Source organism: Amyelois transitella, chromosome 4, assembly GCF_032362555.1.
Source record: "Amyelois transitella isolate CPQ chromosome 4, ilAmyTran1.1, whole genome shotgun sequence".
In the NCBI taxonomy this organism is placed as follows: domain Eukaryota; kingdom Metazoa; phylum Arthropoda; class Insecta; order Lepidoptera; family Pyralidae; genus Amyelois; species Amyelois transitella.
Genome location: NC_083507.1, coordinates 579,160 through 597,677, shown reverse-complemented (window position 1 = coordinate 597,677; position 18,518 = coordinate 579,160). Strand labels below are relative to the sequence as shown.

The 18,518-nt window shown below is 36.3% G+C and overlaps 3 protein-coding genes across 5 annotated transcripts in view; 2 read left to right on the top strand and 1 right to left on the bottom strand.

Annotated features, from left to right (window-relative positions):
- The window catches only part of LOC106132928 (ecdysone-induced protein 74EF), a 217,507-nt gene extending 209,048 nt beyond the window's left edge, over window positions 1–8,459 (top strand). For both annotated transcript variants that reach the window (XM_013332500.2, XM_013332501.2), the window contains one exon: window positions 4,862–8,459. In XM_013332500.2, the coding sequence (XP_013187954.1) occupies window positions 4,862–5,397 (536 nt within the window). In that variant the 3' untranslated portion in view covers window positions 5,398–8,459. The remainder of the gene's footprint in view (window positions 1–4,861) is intronic.
- A 1,161-nt stretch (window positions 8,460–9,620) lies between these two features.
- On the top strand, window positions 9,621–15,159 carry LOC106132918 (vesicle-trafficking protein SEC22b-B). Its single transcript, XM_013332489.2, has 5 exons — window positions 9,621–9,845; window positions 10,022–10,131; window positions 10,586–10,706; window positions 11,822–12,020; window positions 12,713–15,159. Exons 1-5 carry the CDS (start codon window positions 9,771–9,773, stop codon window positions 12,859–12,861), a joined length of 654 nt encoding a protein of 217 aa, XP_013187943.1. The 5' UTR covers window positions 9,621–9,770; the 3' UTR covers window positions 12,862–15,159.
- A 747-nt stretch (window positions 15,160–15,906) lies between these two features.
- Window positions 15,907–17,839, bottom strand: LOC106132926 (uncharacterized). 2 transcript variants are annotated; one of them, XM_013332496.2, is made up of 4 exons: window positions 17,695–17,837; window positions 17,484–17,612; window positions 16,905–17,060; window positions 15,907–16,252 (listed from the first exon to the last, which is right to left on the bottom strand). In XM_013332496.2, the coding sequence occupies exons 1-4, from the start codon at window positions 17,737–17,739 to the stop codon at window positions 16,166–16,168; spliced, it is 417 nt and encodes a 138-aa protein (XP_013187950.2). In that variant the 5' UTR covers window positions 17,740–17,837; the 3' UTR covers window positions 15,907–16,165. The 2 variants fall into 2 exon arrangements, with proteins under 2 accessions (XP_013187950.2, XP_013187952.2); XM_013332498.2 differs by lacking the exon at window positions 16,905–17,060 and having other exon boundaries at window positions 17,695–17,839.
- Window positions 17,840–18,518: the final 679 nt, after the last annotated feature.

Genomic DNA, 18,518 nt, shown 5'->3' with positions numbered 1-18,518 from the left:
ACTGATAACGCGGCGTTGTCTCCGCATATCTACTGATAGTGACGTCAATCTGATAACTTTCATTTCCTAAACAAATCGTTGTTTGCGATTATGAGTACCTACAGCGAAAAAAAAAGTGGACACCTGTAAATTCCAATTTATTTAGGAAATTATCTAAATTTATAGATTGACTAGTTTTTTTTTTATTTAATTCTAAATTAAGCAATAACAAAGCAAAAAATAAGCAATATGCTAACTGCTAGAATAGCGTCTAATCAATATGTTAAACACGTTCAAAGTAACAAGCGTCATAGTTATTGCCACATATACATTTCCTTAAACAAAGAGGCCATCACATGCGCAGAACAAGCGAATGTTTGTATCGCAAGAGGTTTGTGGGGTAACCCATTTATTGCAACCGCGGGATGCGCGCGCGCAACCGGTTCCTGCCGCCTCCCCCCTCCACCTAAACTGCTCGCATACTTGTATCCGGGAATGGAGTGATCCATCTTCGACAAAAACACCACCCAACAGTGAATGCATAGAGCTTAAAATGACGTGCGCAAGCTCAAACGTAACTCTCTTTTGGCATGTAACTAGCCAAGCATAGGGCTGAGCAATTGTCGATGATTTTCTAAGAATAGAACAGAGTGTATTTTTAATAACAGTAAATTATTGATTTTCTAATAGTTTAAATACATATAGAAGAAGACAAACAGTTTTCATTCTTATTGTTTATTCCAAAATCTTTCGAACGTTTCTTATTTTAACACATATTTTAGACATTCAACTTAAACAATATAAAAAAAGTATTAAGTTACTTCATACTATCACTGCTGATAACTTATCAGACAGAAGAGACATAATATGACTTATATAATTAATTACTCTAAATGCTTTTAATCATTTGGCTGTTATTTTTATAACCTAAAAAATAGTCCCCTGATATTCTATCAATAACGCGTCACCTCTCGTTGATATCACATCATTTTGAGAACTATAACTTGGTGCATGAGTAACCGTTAAAAAGATAATTTTGAGTAAGTGTAAAAAAAAAAGGTTTTCCACGAAAAATGTCGATAATTTCTACGTTCTATTGTCTCACTGTCCCATCCCTAGCCTGAAGTTGACATTCTAAGACTGGCCGGGTGCGGTGTAACCTTGATCTTGGCAGTGCAACCAGTAGGATGCCCCAGGCTAAAAATAGACACGGCGAGGCATAAAATGCATGTTTTTTAACGTCCGCCGCCCGGTTCCCGAGCAAAGGATTTTTATGAGAATTGTACGTGGAACGGTTCATTAAATTGTAAATACCAAGTCTTAGTACTTATTCCGTTATCGTTATGAATAATGTATAAGATAATGTCTGATGATAAATATCATAATCCCAACAGCTCCATCACCGTGAGCCGATGATAAAAGTGTTTGATAAAATGTCATAACTTTCGAAACTGCAACTAATTGCGTTATGATAACAAAATACAATACATTTATTCTGGTCTGTATGTGTGTTTTCCTGTAAGGTCTTCAGATTTTCTCATAATTTTTAGATTTTTTAAAAGTATTTTTAAAGACTCCATCCACTCCATATCTTTCCCATGGATGTCGTAAAAGAAGACTAAGGAATAGGCTTATAATTTGAAATTCTTCTGATAGGCGATAGGCTGGCAACCTGCCACTATTTGAATCTCAATTCTATCATTGAGCCGAACAGCTGAACGTGGCCTATCAGATTTTTAAAAGACCCCTGCGGCATAAAGACTTAACTATATGTATGTATATAGTTGAAAATGTATACTTTATCTAGCATATCATCAAGCCCAGGGTTTTCCCTATCTGTTATCGATATAGATAGTCCCAGCCCAATTTCTGATGCAAAAGAAAAACAATGTTAATTTATTTACGATATAATTATATCATAATAATATGTGCGGAATCATGTCACTACACATCACTACATAGTATAAAACAAAGTCGCTATTTTAGTCTGTTTGTCTGTATGCTTAAATCTTTAAAATTACGCAACGGATTTTGATGCGGTTTTTTGTAACAGGTAGAGTGATTCAAGAGGAAGATTTTTATGTATAATAACAAAATTTTGCACCCGTGCAAAGCCGGGGCGGGTCGCTAGTACTTTATAATATGTTTTATTTTCTCAACCTCCGAGGCGGTTTCTTGTGTCGAATTACTGTGTAGACTTTACTTTCGTTTAGATAGAATAATTATATGCTATCATTTTATATCGAATAGCTATCGAATATCTGACGACTCTTCATACCTTTTTTTAATTTATGCAACGTCTAAACGTGGTCCAAAACTGGTCAGCGGTCCATTTTTGCGCAAGACATGGTCGCAAACAAACTGACACACGTGCCAACACACGAGTTGAATGACCTGGCGATAAGCGCGCGAAAAATACACGAGTTAGATAATATTAGAAAGAAAATGGCGACCAGTTTTTTTGCCATATCGCTCTAGAGTAACTAATGTTCTACAGAGCGCTCGTAGTTCTCATTGTAGCCCAAGCTACGACAGCCTTAGATTTACAAAAAATACAATAACTGACTGTGGTGGAGTGTCTTAGGTCCGATCTTAATTAGGTTATTTTTTCGGCAACAGCTCTCTTATTCAATAAATACAGATCTTAGGTACTCTATGTTACATACTTATTACTTTTTTTATTATTTAACATCGATTTCACAATTAATAAAAAAGAATTCCTTATTTTTCATAATGTTCACTTAGTTTTCGTAACTTACCTGCGCGCGCTCTACTATTGGCAAAAATGTTATAATAAACTCTATGGTTATATTCTAACTATATCGTTCCCAGATACGCACGAGTAACATAATAACATAATTATTACGTATTTATTTATTCACTGCACTTGTTCACCATTGTTACGCTAGCATGCCTTCAAGGTCCTTTTTTTTAAATACTTAATTTGCCACTATTAAAGAGAAAAGAAAACTTTTATTATAGTAATAAAATGTAAGTAATTAGCAATTTCCGATCTACAATTAAAGAAACTAATATCAATCATGTGTTAGCATAAAAAAACAAAATGGAATATTTACTTGGCGTTGGCGGGCTGTCAAACACGTCATACGACGACATATGAGTGTGTTTGTGCAAAGGAAAAATACTTTTTTCGTGACACGCGTCGGTCACCCACTTCCTAGTTTCTGAACGAGTATTTTAAAAAAAGAAAACAAATGATTTTTATCGCTTCCTACAATGTTTGATCCATTTGATGTTTCCACTGAAATTCTGAAAAGTTTAACGTCTTCTCAGTATTCTGATTGATGCTTATTTGAATCAGCCAGAAATCTATATCGGAGAGTCATTTGTTTTTGGTGATCTAACAAAACAATAAAGTGACACCTACACGTATACCTACTCTTTCATCTTCATTTCTGAACAATTTTTTGATCAAATTTAAAAATCTGAGCTGTGTTTTTGAATAATTTTTTCACGTTTTCACACACAGGTTTTCAATTTCGCAAACGATGGTTCTAGCTGTAAACATTAAATTTATACTAAAATTTTGCGTTAAAATCAAAATTAAGTACACGTTCTGTTAAAATGCGAAACTTAAAAGTTCATCCATAGGCCATCCCAAGCCTTAGAATAGAATAGAAAATAGATTTTCAAAATTGGATACAAGGTATCACTTATTGACGTCACATCACTTAAATCTATAACTACTACTGCTTCCGAAGCGCACGCGTTTTTACGCGCTTCTTTTGAAGCGGCGGAACAAACTACACTGCAGCATTTTCACCGGACTTAGTGTCTTACACGGCCGAGGAAAACCAAACCGACAGCCCCCGATGCTAACGGGGTCAAGGCGGCAAGTTGACGCAACTGGCTATCAGCGCTCATTGTCTTATCGAGAATTGTGTTAGCAGCCGTTAGTTAGATAGTTATTGCCCCATATTGCTGTAAACTGGGCTTTCCGCTGCCCGTCTTAATAGATACGCAGTGGAGATTTCTCATGAATTCACGAGGAAGTATACAGGATTTAGTTGTATAGGTTTATATATAGTATATATAGTTTATAAGGTCCCTTTTCTTCTCACGTGAAAAGCGTGTATTTTGTTAAATGTATAACAGTTTAAATATCTACAGAATGTATTACTAAATCATCGTGCCTCAATGTACTTTAGTGACAAAATTACGAAACAGCATCCACGCATTAGTTTACTTATTGTAATGTATCAAATACTCCCGCGGCTTCACAACACGATTGTGGTACGCGACGCGATTCTCAGCCCAAACCGGGTCCCACTATTGTTTAGGATTAGTTTACATTTAATACATAGATGGTGCCCTGTCAACAACATCAGCGTTCGCGACTAAACATCGCATGTTTTTCTACATCTACATACATTATATACATATGGTCACGTCTATATCCCTTGCGGGGTAGACAGGGCCAACAGTCTTGTAAAGACTGATAGGCCACGTTCAACTATTTGGCTTCAAGATAGAATTGAGATTCAAATAGTGACGGGTTGCTAGCCCATCGCCTAAAAAAAGAATCCCAAGTTTGTAAGCCTACCCCTTATTAGCCTTTTACGACATCCATGGGAAAGTGATGGAGTGGTACTATTCTTTTTTTTTTTTATTAGTGCCGGGATCCACACGGCACGGTTTACGGTCTAGACAAACATTGTATATATAGACAACATAATTGTCTGTTGTTAATTCCATTTATTCTCACTTTCTGAATAAGAGCTCTGTGACTTCTTGACTGTTATCTTAGGTCCATAAGTCAGGTCCCGAACCTAACCCATAAAAGCTTATGGTTGCACATCCAGTTGCCTGAATATTTCCATGCAAATAGCATTCTAAAGGTGTTTTTTTCCTTTGGTTACAGTTGGCGGCGTGAACGAGCGCGACGCATACGGCTACGGGTACGGCGGAGGGGGAGGGGGGGCGCACCACTTCGCTGCGCCCGCGCCCCCTCCCCTCCCCCACGACGACTTCCCCTACTCGGTCTTCGACATCGGGGACTACCAGAGGCATCACCACCACAACAAACTCAAGCCGAAGAAGCGGCCGAGGAACGACGCCCCGCCGACGCCGGGTGTCAAACGCAAAAGCCGCGAGGGTTCCACCACATACCTGTGGGAGTTCCTCCTCAAACTCCTCCAGGACCGGGAGTACTGCCCGCGGTACATCAAGTGGACGAACCGCGAGAAGGGCGTCTTCAAACTGGTGGATTCCAAAGCGGTGTCCCGCCTCTGGGGGCTCCACAAGAACAAGCCGGACATGAACTACGAGACGATGGGGCGAGCCCTGCGCTACTACTACCAGCGCGGCATCCTCGCCAAGGTGGACGGCCAGCGCCTGGTCTACCAGTTCGTGGACGTGCCCAAGGACATCGTCGAGATAGACTGCTCGCTCGCGTAAGCGAATCTCCAGTGCGCGTGATAGCAGTGAATGAACTCCATACGTAACTGAACTGTTAAAATTTTTTCACTATTAGAAAATTCGTCTATTTTCCAAATCATCATGCATTACGTTCTCCGATCGCTTGTATTTGTAACGTTATATAAGATTCTCAAATCGAACTAATATTAACTTTATCATTGAATTTAATATTTATACAAAAATAGGAGAGACGAAATCGATTGCTCAAATGTTTATATAGGTACCTATTTTTAGGGGTATTTCAGAAGAGGAACACTAAATTTGCTAGCTGTTATATGCGGAGTGACTTTTTTGTATATTGTTCAAACGAATTTTTAAATGTTTGTATTGAATTTAAATGTTTCTATATATTGCATGTTAGAGCCCGGGCGGCCGGAACTTCCTACCTCAAACTACGCAACCAACATTCAGATGATTATACAATTTATAATTCGAAATGCAGTTTTACAATATGCAATTAGTATCAACTTATAGTCTAAAGAAGAGTTTATATTGAAGAAATATTTACTAAAATGTTTATATTAATACAAAATATCATAAATGGTATCCTCCACATAGTTTTGGTGCTTTACAATGGCCATTCGCGTATTTACTCCTTGTTGAACTACCGACCTCTCTGATGTTGATTCTATATACATATATATTATATGCGATATTATATGTTACGTCTACTCACGTACAATGTGGATCGTCCGTTCGGTGGTCACCGAATTTTCTATTGATATTACGGTTTTTTAATTTTGTGGAGTTAACGAATTCTACACTAGTACTGAAACCTACTGCCAATAATTTCTGTTAGAAATCTGATATATAAATATAGTTAAGGAATGATTTGTGCGTTAATTGTGTTAATTATTATATATAGATGTTTACTATAAGTGAGCTGTTTAAGTGAAATGTCTAGTTTATTTGGTTTATTTAAATTAACGGTAGTAAGTCTGTTGGTCGGAGACATCGCGCGGCCATTCTTTCACATATCACAAAGAATATTTATCACAAAAAAAAATATTTACTCAAATTATTTGCAGTATTTTCATAAACAATTAATTTCACCGTGCATATCAATCACAGTTTAAAAATAAATAAAGAATATATTTACAAGAAATATATAAGAAACGCGCGAAGTCTCTATTTTTTGTTACCTGAATAAAATATTATTAATAATTAATTACGATATGTGGTCCAATGTTATGAATCATAATACTTTAACTAGATAGTGCATAACGAATGGTTGAATAAGGTATAGCCTAGTTCGCAACCAATTTGTACTACAAACAAACAAACAGAAATACATATATTACAAAGATGTGTATTATATAATAGAAAATCTTTTGTACGTGTAGGAGATTGAGTGATTCTATTGTGATGGGTTAATATGGATCCAGTGCCTGGTGACTCAGTTAACTGGCACCAATATGAACGCTAGGATATTGTCATTATACTGTCTAAATTCAGGTACTGGATTTGATATAACCCTATCTCAGCGGCGCACGCGCAGGCCATCAACTTTCCGGAAACGCAATATTTTTAATACAATAAAATAGGCTAGGATCTCGATTATAGTGTGTGCGCCTGCGCACGCCGCCGGGATGTCGAGAAAATGGGTGCTAAGCGAGGAACCGACTGAAGACACGAGAACACAGAATCCACTTCCCAGTGTGTACGCGTCCTAACGCAGGATATCGATCTCAGTGTCCAAACTCTTCGAACAAACCAGTGCCCGCTCCATGTGATTACATAATTCTATATTACATAATTATAAACTAAATATATATTATTGAATAATTAAAAGTGGAATTTTAATCGTATTTTTATATAGCTAGTTGGAATTCTCATGGCGACCCTTTCTTTTCGGCACCGTTTCTTATGCTTTTGTAAATATCTATAGATTTAACTTATTTATTTGTCGCTCTTTCGAGCCGGCGGCGTGGCGCGCTCCCGCCACGCCGCGCCACCGAGCCGACACTTCATAGTCTTCCCTTTTAGGGAAATTTCGTTCTATAGGTTACAAATTTTATTGTAATATACTTATAATAAATTAATTAATAGTAGGTAATGAATGGACCACGCGATGGAAGGCGGATGCTCTCAGAATTTATAATTCGGCTAGTGTGTAATACTAATCGACCCTGTGAATGCGAGTTACCGGTTAGTAGGCAATGTTTGAGCGAACATTTAAAATTATGCTCTGGGAGTTTAAATAATTTTAGTCGCATTGATGTTGTTGAAAAATCAAAGTTTCTAATTAAATAAATAATGTACTTAAATTTTCAATGTAAATTATAACAGCACTTCGAGGAAATTATTGTTAAAATTATTTTAATCGAGCCTAGTCTTAGCATCTTAAATTTTATTTAAAATTAATTCGGACGGTTTGAAATGCGGATTCGTTCGCGCGCCGCCCGCTGTGGCGCTACCGTAGTAGCAAAGTGCGACGTCGGATAATAATGTAAATAGAATGAAGATTTGTAAAAAACATACCAAACGCACACCCTCACGACACATGTACGATGTACGGGTGTCGCTAGATAGGTAAAATATGAAAATATTTTGCATGAAAGCAATGAGAAGGTTAGTGATTTGGCATTAGGCGGGGGAAGGCGCTGTGGTCGCCGTAGGAAGAAATTGTTTGTTTGTCGTTAATTATATACTATATCAATGTATTATTGTTCGTTATTTAATCTGTGTCAGATGTTTAATATCGATTTAACTTCAATCCCGGTATGTAAACATTTTTTAAAATTAAACTACCCAGTTTTAGCCTCTCAATACGAGATGGCGCTTTCATCACAAATTACTTAAATTAAAATTTTAATTATTCTGAGAGTTATGTGCGGTAAAGTGATCTTGCTTTTAGTTTTATGCAGTTAAAGTCCGATATTTTAATTATAATTTAGTTGTTTAATTTTACAAAATACTGTATTTCTGCCCCCTAGTTAAGTTATTTTTCTATGTATAGTTAGTGATAAGTGTAAATGAGTTAGCACATACATTTGATGCATGATGATAATGTTAATAAAATATCCACAATAAAATACAAATGTATTGTTTTTTTCCATTACCTCCCCGAGTAAAGAGAAGTTATTCAAACGTATTGAAACATTAAACGACATTCCTTACCTAAGCTCGTCAAAACCAGAGACTAAGTGAAACGTAGAATTTTCACTTTCTATTGCAATTGAACTGTTTGGAATAATGCTAGCTAGTTTGATGAAAAATTCACGATAACATTTACCATGACTATGATACTGATCATCCAGGGGTTCACTGTGATACATCGAAAGCCAAATGGTACTTCCAAATTATCTATGTGTCACTCACTTGTGTGGGTTTTATAAAGCCATTGGTCGGAGCGCAATTTTGCCGGGATTCAGTGTTTGTATAGAAATGCAGGGCAAGAAAGTAGATGCACCATAGTCTGAAGAAACACAATGATTTTACATAAGCAGGTTATTTTCGAACTACAACATGAACATGTCTTGATTCCAAAGGCTGATGCAATGCATGCTATAGACATCACTACATAGTATAAAACAAAGTCGCTATTTTAGTCTATTACGCAACGGATTTTGATGCGGTTTTTTGTAACAGTGATTCAAGAGGAAGGTTTTTATGTATAATTACTTCCGAATTTTGCACCCGTGCGAAGCCGGGGCGGGTCGCTAGTTTCATATAAGCCTAATAGCGGTTAAACCTTGTTCCTGCAGTTATTTTGAGGCATCCGTTATGCGATTTAGGTAATCATCGTGTGACTCCTCAGAATGATTGATTTGATTAATAAATCATACGGAAAGAGAGACATAAAAAATACATACATAAAATCACGCCTCTTTCCCGGAGGGGTAGGCAGAGACTACCTCTTTCCACTTGCCACGATCTCTTATCAAAAATAATCACTGCATATTATTAAGCCCCCTTATTTTCTCGGTCTGAACGTTAGATAAATACAAACATACGCTAATCTCGGAAAGTTGTGGACGAATTTGTTTCCTATTTGAAACGTTGATTTTTCTGAGGAAGGTTTATGTTTATAAATGCTACAAAGCCGGCCGGGTCGCTAGTAAATAGTTAACAATAACAAAACCTTAGCCGAAAATATTTTAAAGGTCCTAGAGAACACTAGTCACGGCCGTAAAACATTATGAACGCATCTCAGTTTATCCATAGACAAGCTGACGTGACAAACTACTGTCAAAATACGTTTTGACGTGTAAGATTCACAGCTGTCAATTCACGTTTTTGTTTCCAATTCGCTAAATAATGAGAAAGAAAAAGTAGTTTTCATGTGCGGTCGGTTATAACGAAACTTTTATTTCGTGTGCTAGTGAAAAGAACTCTTTAAATCATTCAAAATGGTGTTAATGACGATGATCGCCCGGGTCGTCGACGGGTTACCTCTCGCCGCTACTATGCAAGAAGATGAGCAGGTATTATATATTTTCTAACTACAATCTCTTACAGACACGTATTACTGCACATTGAAACTCATTTCCCGCACTATCAAAGTTATTTTACTATACTTTACGTCATACGAATCACCCTCTTCATTTTCCTTCCTATTCACAAATTTATTTTTTATATATAATTTGCTGGTGGTTCGCAGAGCGGCTGCAACGTTCTGGAGTATCAGAACCAGGCCAAAATGCTGTTTAGGAAGCTTGGCCCCCAGTCGCCCCTGCGATGCTCCATCGAAACAGGACCATATCTCTTCCAGTGAGTTATGTCGCTTATTATTTATTATTTTCTTGTTCCCTTAATTTTGAATACTTTTTATGAACACTTCATATAGAAATTTTATTCCACTTAAGTACATTTAAATTTATTGCCACAAAAATGGTGTTTTCTGATGAAATTCTATCATGAGTAATGAAATTTGTTTATATATTTATATTGGAAATGTGTCATCTGCTAACTCCATTAAAGGAAGGATAAACACATGTTTATGTATGTATGTGTTATTGTAGAAAGGCCGCCTCTTTATGTTGTAATTTTAATGTGCAATAAATATTCATTCATTCTTTATTTATTAATAATACATGTAATAAAGGTGCACATAATGTACCTCTATTATTTAGAAAAAGTATAAAGTATCGTGAAAGTTTCCAATCAGTTCATTCATTCATTCAAATATTATTTTTCATTCATATAAATATTTTTTAATTTACAGCTATTTGATTGAGAATGAGATCTGCTACCTCGTGTTGTGCGAACGTAACTACAGCAAGAGACTAGCATTCAGTTATTTAGAAGAAATCGCACAGGAGTTTTATCAACAGTACGGAAAGAGGGTTAGTTGGCGTTTTAATCATTTTTATTTATTAAATCTTAACCTTTACTGTGTATGCATCACTAGTTATGTTTTTGACACTAAAAATCAAATAAGGCGAAATGTCAGGAATCCTAGCTAGTCTTATATTATTCACTCAAGCTTGGTACATGTAATTAACCTTCACAAACTTGTTTGTAAGAGTAGAATGTATTTTGTTTCTTATGTTTGAGCAGCAATGTTAAGAAGTATTTTTTCGTAACCCAAAAGTTAAATACATACATATCATCACATAGTATAATCATACTATAATCACGTAAACAGAGCCAAAAGTCTTTTAAAGACTCAGCCATGTTCAGCCTTTTGGATTAATAATAGAATTGAAATAGTGACAGGTAGCTAGCTCATTGCCTAAAACAAGAATCCCAAGTTTTTAAGTCCTTATCCCTCAGTCTTTTTTTAAGACATCTGTGTGAAAGAGATATATACGGGACAAATATATACAGGACAAATTACACAGATTGAGTTAGCCTCGAAGTAAGTTCGAAACTTGTGTTACGAGATACTAACTCAACGATACTATATTTTATAATAAATACATGTATAGATAAACATCCAAGACCCAGGCCAATCAGAGAAAGTTCATTTCTCATCATGCCCTGGCCAGGATTCGAACCCGGGACCTCCGTTGACACAGACAAGCGCACTACTGCTGCGCCACAGAGGCCGTCCACTGCGTCACAGATGGAGTGATCCTGTTCCTTTTTCAATTGGTGCCGGAAACCACACGGCACCTATAGTATTAGTTGGAAATGTTGAAGTATTAAATTAACATATTACCCAACCAAAGCCAATAAACATAAAAATATTTTTTCATGTTTTCCTATTTCATGAATGTATGTTCATATAATCACGTCTATATCCCAACTGTCTTGAAAAGACTGATAGGCCACGTTCAGCTATTTGACTTTAAGATAGAATTGAGATTGAAATAGTGACAGGTTGCTAGCCCATCGCCTAGAAGAATCATAGACATCCATGGGAGAGAGATGGAGTGGTCATATTCCTTTTTTCTATTGGTGCCGGGAATCACACGGCGCTTCTTGAAAGTAACTGTTATTTTCCTTTCAATTGCAGGTGAACACAGTAACACGTCCGTACACGTTCATAGAGTTCGACACGTGGATGCAGCGCACCAGGAAGCAGTACGCGGAGGGCGGACCCCGGGCTCGCCGCACGGGGGCCACCGCCGCCCTCCAGGGACAATTGGGGGACGTGCAGCGGATCATGATGCAGAATATTGATGATGTGCTGCAGAGGGGCGCTGTGCTGTCTGGTAAGATACTTATATTCTATTCTACTTTCTCTGGTGTCAGACCCGGTCACTGCTCATCTTCAGGTCACTTCGTCACTTGCCGGTCACTTTGTCTCTTCCGTCACTTTGTTACCTCCTGTTCGCTTCGTCACCTCCTGGTCACTTCCTTACCTCCCAGTTACTTTCTCACCTCTTTGGAGATGAGCCTTGGGTGTGCGATAATAAACCTGATATAAACCTGGGTTGGGTAAGTCAGGTCTGACCCCTTGGGAACTTTGCAGGGAAACCTAACTCATATGAATCATGGTAAAAGCTGCATTTGATGAATGTGCCTTTACCCTTGGTCGCATTTTACGATTTTTATGTGCCGTGTGATTCTTCCAACTTGCTTTGAGGCTAGCTCAAACTGTGATGAGATGTATATAAAAAAAAAAGAATTCATGGCTTCAGTTAAATCTGAACCTGATAAATCTCGTATATAATACCTTAATTAGTTTGTTACCGCTTCTTCTGCACTGACGCCTTGGAAGCGGCAGTAAACTTAGTTTTTAGTAATTTATTTGACTCCAACCAATGTTGTGAAACCAAAAGTTTTGACAATTATTAAGCGATATGAAGTATCCTATAATAATGAATAAGAATTTTGAATTTTTATTTTGAGTCACTCAGCTAATGTTACACTTATTAAACCTTGAATCTTCTACCATCCACAGAATTGGACACAAAGACACAGAACCTGTCAATAATGACACAAAAATATAAGAAGGACGCTACGTACCTCAACACCAAGTCGATGCTTGTCAAAGTCACGGCCGGAGCTGTTGTCCTACTGGTCTTCGTACTATACTTCTGGGTTCTCTAGGGTCGTTATATAAAGCAGTCCGTGATTAAAGCTCGTGTATAGAGAAATCTAGGTGCCTCTACACATTCGGTGATGTTAAATGAATGCTTGTAATTATTTTTTCAAGCTGCGTACACACCTAGCTATCAAAGGCCAACATATTTATACTCATGTTCATTGGCTCTCAAAAATAGTTATCAAACCATATAAACAGGACCAACAAAGAGAAAGCTTTGTTATCTTTGGTTGGCACAGTGTGTGCGCAGCTTTATAAAAATATTGTGGGTTGGAACTGGAACTTTATAAATGTAATACAATATTCCATTTGAGGTAAGTACAGTCAGTGGATTTGAACGATTCTGCCAAATTTGATATGTTCAATAAATCAACAAACATATATATAGTCACGTTTATATCCCTTGCGGGGTAGACGGAAACAACGTCTAAAAGAAGAATCCCAAGGTTATAAGCCTATCCCATAGCCTCCTTTTACGGCATCCATGGGAAAGAGAAGGAGTGTTCCTATTCTTTTTTTATTGGTGCCAGGAACCACTCGGCATAAATGTTATGATGTAGAAAAATATTTTTTTTATTAATTAAAAGAAATTCGGTAAACGAGTAATTTAATTAAATATAACATCTTAAATTATGCGAAATACTATGTACTAAGGTAATGGTTAATTAAGTCACTCGCTGTCATAGTTGGCTGTACATACATTCATATAATCACGTCTATATCCCTTGCGGGGTAGACAGTGCCAGCAGTTTTGAAAGACTGATGGGCCACATTCAGCTGTTAAGCTTAATAATATAATTGAGAATTGGCTGTACAATATCAATAAAACAATAGAAAAATGCGGTTTTTTTTTTCAAAATTTAACTATAAATCTATTACACTAACAAGCAAGCAATAATTAAAACATTTGCTGCCGCTGTACTGTGATAAATTAAAACAATTTTAATGATTTTTCATAACTAGTTCTAGTTAATTAGATTATCTAGTTATGTTACAAAGTTACTCCCATAGAATTTGCATAATATGGGGTCAATTATTAAAATTGGTGACTCACTAAACCATGTGATTTGAACTATTGAATATTCTCGTGGTGTCTACCAGGGACGATCTCTGAGACCATGGACTCTGGGAATAATTCGATTCCAGAAGAAGCTATTGAATTTATTTGTCACGCGATTGTTTGATGCCTTTTTTCTTAGAATTTTTTTATTTTACTACTTACCAATTTAATCTCCTTCCATGCTACTAGCTTACACAACGCCATCTGGTAGGCAATCATGGAACTAAATTATTGTATTAATCTAATACAACTTGGAGATTTTCAAGGCATGAGTGAATTGGCATTATTTGAGTTTGCGAGCACCATTTTAGGCCTCATCTTACTTACCACCAGGATGATTGAGGTCGAACGCACTCAAATCCTTCAACTGGCGTGAGTTGTCATTTACATCCATTAGACATCTTTACCTCTTGGGGAGAGAAGTTTACATTTCTCCCTACTTACCTGCCCAATTTCGCACCAAAAATTCCCAAATTTTGAGTGACTCTCTCTCATCTCTGCGTGTTCCCGATTGCACCCTCCACAAGAGTGTTTCGGGTCCGGGGTCCGCCTTCCGACTCCTCTCTCCACTTGATTTTCAGCGTTCTCGGATTTTAATCTATTGGCTCGCTTATCATCTTTTGCGACGTCCAGCCATGGTCTTTTAGCCTGCCTCTTCTACCTGGTCCAGGCGGTAGCGGCATGACTAGACATCTGTTCCCCAAGAAGTCTGCCGTTTTCCGCAAAACATGGCCGTACTAGGGTAGGCGACTCCAAATTTTGAGTGACTCACTAATTTTAATGATTGACACCCCTGTCTGTATTTCCCTTGTTCCGGTTTAGAGATAGAGGTACCAAAATAGATAGCATTCCATTATGCTATTTATATATAATACAGGTATTAAACGCGCATGTATAACGTACGATCATTGTAACATGATTCGAAACGTTCCGAGATAAATTATAGGAACGTTACGTGTGCGTATAATAACTGTGTCATTTATAAATAGTTAAAAACTGTTGCAATGTAAGGTTATCCAGTGTACTAAGTTTTTTTTGTAAGTTGGTGGTTAGTTATTTAATCGAAAACCGTTTCTTAAAGATATACTGATAGCTTATGTAATCTCCACAAAATGTGTTATTCATTGCCAATGTAATGTTATTTTTGTATAAAAAAGCCGGTGAATTTTGGTGAGGGAATGTTGTACATTTTCACATATTGTTAATATATTATTTATTAAGATTTAATAAATTCATTCTTTTACTCGACTTTTTTTTGTGTCTGCGTCAAGTCAACCCTAAATTGATTAAGAATGTAGGGTTGACGGATATTCCAATAATAACGATGTATGAGATTAACTTATTATATTTACTGTTAATATACAAAGTTACGAATATAATGCTTATTAGGGACCGTGGTATAACGTAGCCTCAACCTACTACATCCTATCTACATCCAGTATGAGGTAGGTTCCTTGCAAAGGTAGCGGAGGTCGCTTCGTGTAAAATCCTGACTCACCCAATCCAGGAGCCATAGTTAAAGGCATACCCCGGGCTCCTCTCCAGAGTGGTGAGGATGCAACTGGGACTACAGGCAGAAGATCAATACTATTTTCCAGAATTTAGATTACATACATATTATCACTTCTATATCCCTTATGGGGTAGACAGAGCAAACAGTCTTTGAAAAGTCTGAGAGGCCACGTTCAGCTGTTTGGCTTTTTGATAGAATTGAGATTCAAATAGTGACAGATTGTTAGCCCATCGCCTAAAAGAAGAATCCCAAGTTGATAAACCAATCCCTTCGTCGCCTTTTAAGACATCCGTGGGGAATGAGGAATGGGGAATCCGTGGAATAGTCGTATTCTTTTTTCTATTAGTGCCGGGAACCACACGGCATTTCGATTCTTCTGAAGAACAATATTTACATGGGTCAGAGGATGATTAAATAAAAAATGGCAATAAAACATATATTAACTTTAATCTTCAAATTCAATCTTAGCTCGCAATATTTATTTATTTGTACCTTGAACACTGAAAAGGTGCATAATGGCACTAGTTGAATTTTTCGGCAATTTTTACACTCTTCTCATATTTAAGACTTACGATAGAGTTAAGTGGAACATTCTCCATCATTTTTCTTTTCTAATAACTTTTTTAATTCCGTAATGTTTGCACATTTCATTTTATTTGATCAAAATAATCCATCATTGCTCACTTAGCTATTTTATAAAAATCATCAATGATTATTTTCCGGAACACCCGTTTCGTCACGTGGTTGAGGGATGGATCTGATGTCTCTCGGCAATATTCTTCATGGAATTTCGAACTCTAAAAGCATTTGACGTGTTGAGTACCTGAAAATAATCATTTTAATGTTTGCTTCAATATTTAAAACTGCTTTTGTCTAAAGTAGATTAAAAAAAAACTTATTTGACTAATTTTAATGTACAGCCTGTATGTGGTGGTAGTGCCGTGTGGTTCCCGGAACTTTAAATAAGACTAGTCCATCTCTTTCCCATGATGTCGTTAAAGGCGATTGAGGGAATAAGCGCAAATACATTTAGTGTAATTCCATTCTCGTCTGGTAGAGTAGAAAAAAACAGTGTGCCAGCTATTTCTCTTTCTTTTTTTATAAACTTGGGATACTTATAAAATACCAACATACATACATATCATCACGTCTATATCCCTTGCGGGGGTAGACAAAGCCAACAGTCTTAGTGATAAGCCACTCAGCTGTTTGGCTTAATGATAGAATTGAGATTCAAAAAGTGACTGGTTGCTAGCCCATCACCTGAAAGAGGAATCTCAAATAGTATATAATCGCCTTTTACGACATCCATGGGAAAGACTCGGAGTAGTCCTATTCTTTTCTCTATTGGAACCACACATCACTTACACTTTCATAATAGGTATTCATTATAAAGATCACCTTCACGAACCAGGAAATTTAATCAGAATTTATCAAACAAGTAGCTCTCAAAATTGAATTACAATATTTATTACCTGTAGTATTTTTGCAAATATGACAGGTTTATTTCTCCACTGTAATGTACCATAAACTTGGACTGGATATGGTTTGACCAACGAAGGCGGAGGATTTTTCAAGTATAGAACAGACACCTGAACCATGGTTTCGCGTGAACTAACTGGACGGTTTAACTAAAAATATATATTATGTGAGTATGAAATAGATATAAATCTAAACGGTAAGTGTTCATACGTACATATTATCACATCTTTATTCCTGGAGGGATAGACAGAGCCATCTTAAAAAGGCCAAAAGGCCACATACAACTGTATGGCTATATAATGGAATTGGGATTTAAATAGTGACAGGTTGCTAGCCCATTGCCTAAGCGCAGAATCCCAAGTTGATACACCTATCCTTTAGTCACCTTTAATGACATTAGGGAAAGAGATGTAGTGGTTCTATTCTTTTTTTTATTGGCGCCGGAATCCACACGACAAATGTTCCATAAAATATTAATAAAACTAGCATCAATATTTGCAGTAAGAAATGAAACAAATTATGTTTTATCATAATTATTTTTTTTAACAAAAAAAAACACATTTTGCACTCACATCTGAGAGAAAAAATTTCCCATGAATACTTTGCAGGACTCCTATGGTTCTACACCTCAACACCACTTCCTTATTCAACACAGCTTTATCAATCAAGTCTTGTAAGCTGAAGTATGAATAGAAATCTTCCTGTAATGAAAGAAATGCATGTCTTTTCATAGTTATAATTCCAACAATGAATGGAATTCTAAATATTTCACAACATACATACACAAGGAGTTTCCGTAAAAAAGGAAAGAGTACGATATTCGTTCATTTCTATATATTTTGAAAAATAACTTCAGTTGGCTAATTATAATAACACTTGTAAAGAAAAAAATATATATTTATGCATTGATTTCACTTTGCGTTCACAAATATTTAACCTCAGAACCATATTTATTCATTTTGGTGAATTTTGGTTTTCAAACTTCTAAACAAAAAATAAAGACCGCGGAAAAAATATCTGATGTGCATGACAGCTTGACAGTGATATGTCTTCGGTTTCTTTTTCTTTACTTGCAGTGGAGGTGCAAAATTGTACATCTTAAAGCATTCTTGATAAACAGGAATACATTAACATAAAAATATAAACAAATTAAATGAGAAGCGTGCCCAGATCGAAGTTATGACTCTCAACTCAACTCGAGTAGCTTATGTATTCCCAATGTTTACCCAAAAACATTATACATACACCCACAAACTTGCAAACTGTAACATGCAATATGATTTTACTTATGGAATCGTTTTTAGTTTCTAGTACTTTTATTGTCTTTTTATACACTTAAAAACAGACCATCGCGTCAATTTTCTGAATTTTTGTGAGTAAAACATTTTTGTATGTGTTTACTCAAATTCATATTTTTATTTACATAATATGAGTACAATAAGATCTTAAATTTATTTAATAGATCTTTGTTTTTACCCTTTCGGATATTGCAAAGATTTATTATGTGTAAAGTTGATATACTATATAAAACTTACTTATACATGTACTGAGATTCATAATAAAATTGTATGTATGTATGTAGATAGGTACTAAAAATCTAATTAGAA

Coding starts and splice junctions, on each gene's coding strand:
- LOC106132918 (XM_013332489.2), top strand. CDS start 9,771: ATGGTGTTAATGACGATGATCGCCCGGGTCGTCGACGGGTTACCTCTC. Junction 9,846..10,021: donor CTATGCAAGAAGATGAGCAG/GTATTATATATT, acceptor GGTGGTTCGCAG/AGCGGCTGCAACGTTCTGGA. Junction 10,132..10,585: donor ACAGGACCATATCTCTTCCA/GTGAGTTATGTC, acceptor TTTAATTTACAG/CTATTTGATTGAGAATGAGA.
- LOC106132926 (XM_013332496.2), bottom strand. CDS start 17,739: ATGAACGAATATCGTACTCTTTCCTTTTTTACGGAAACTCCTTGT. Junction 17,613..17,694: donor TTTTTACGGAAACTCCTTGT/GTATGTATGTTG, acceptor CTTTCATTACAG/GAAGATTTCTATTCATACTT. Junction 16,253..16,904: donor TATTTGCAAAAATACTACAG/GTAATAAATATT, acceptor GATTATTTTCAG/GTACTCAACACGTCAAATGC.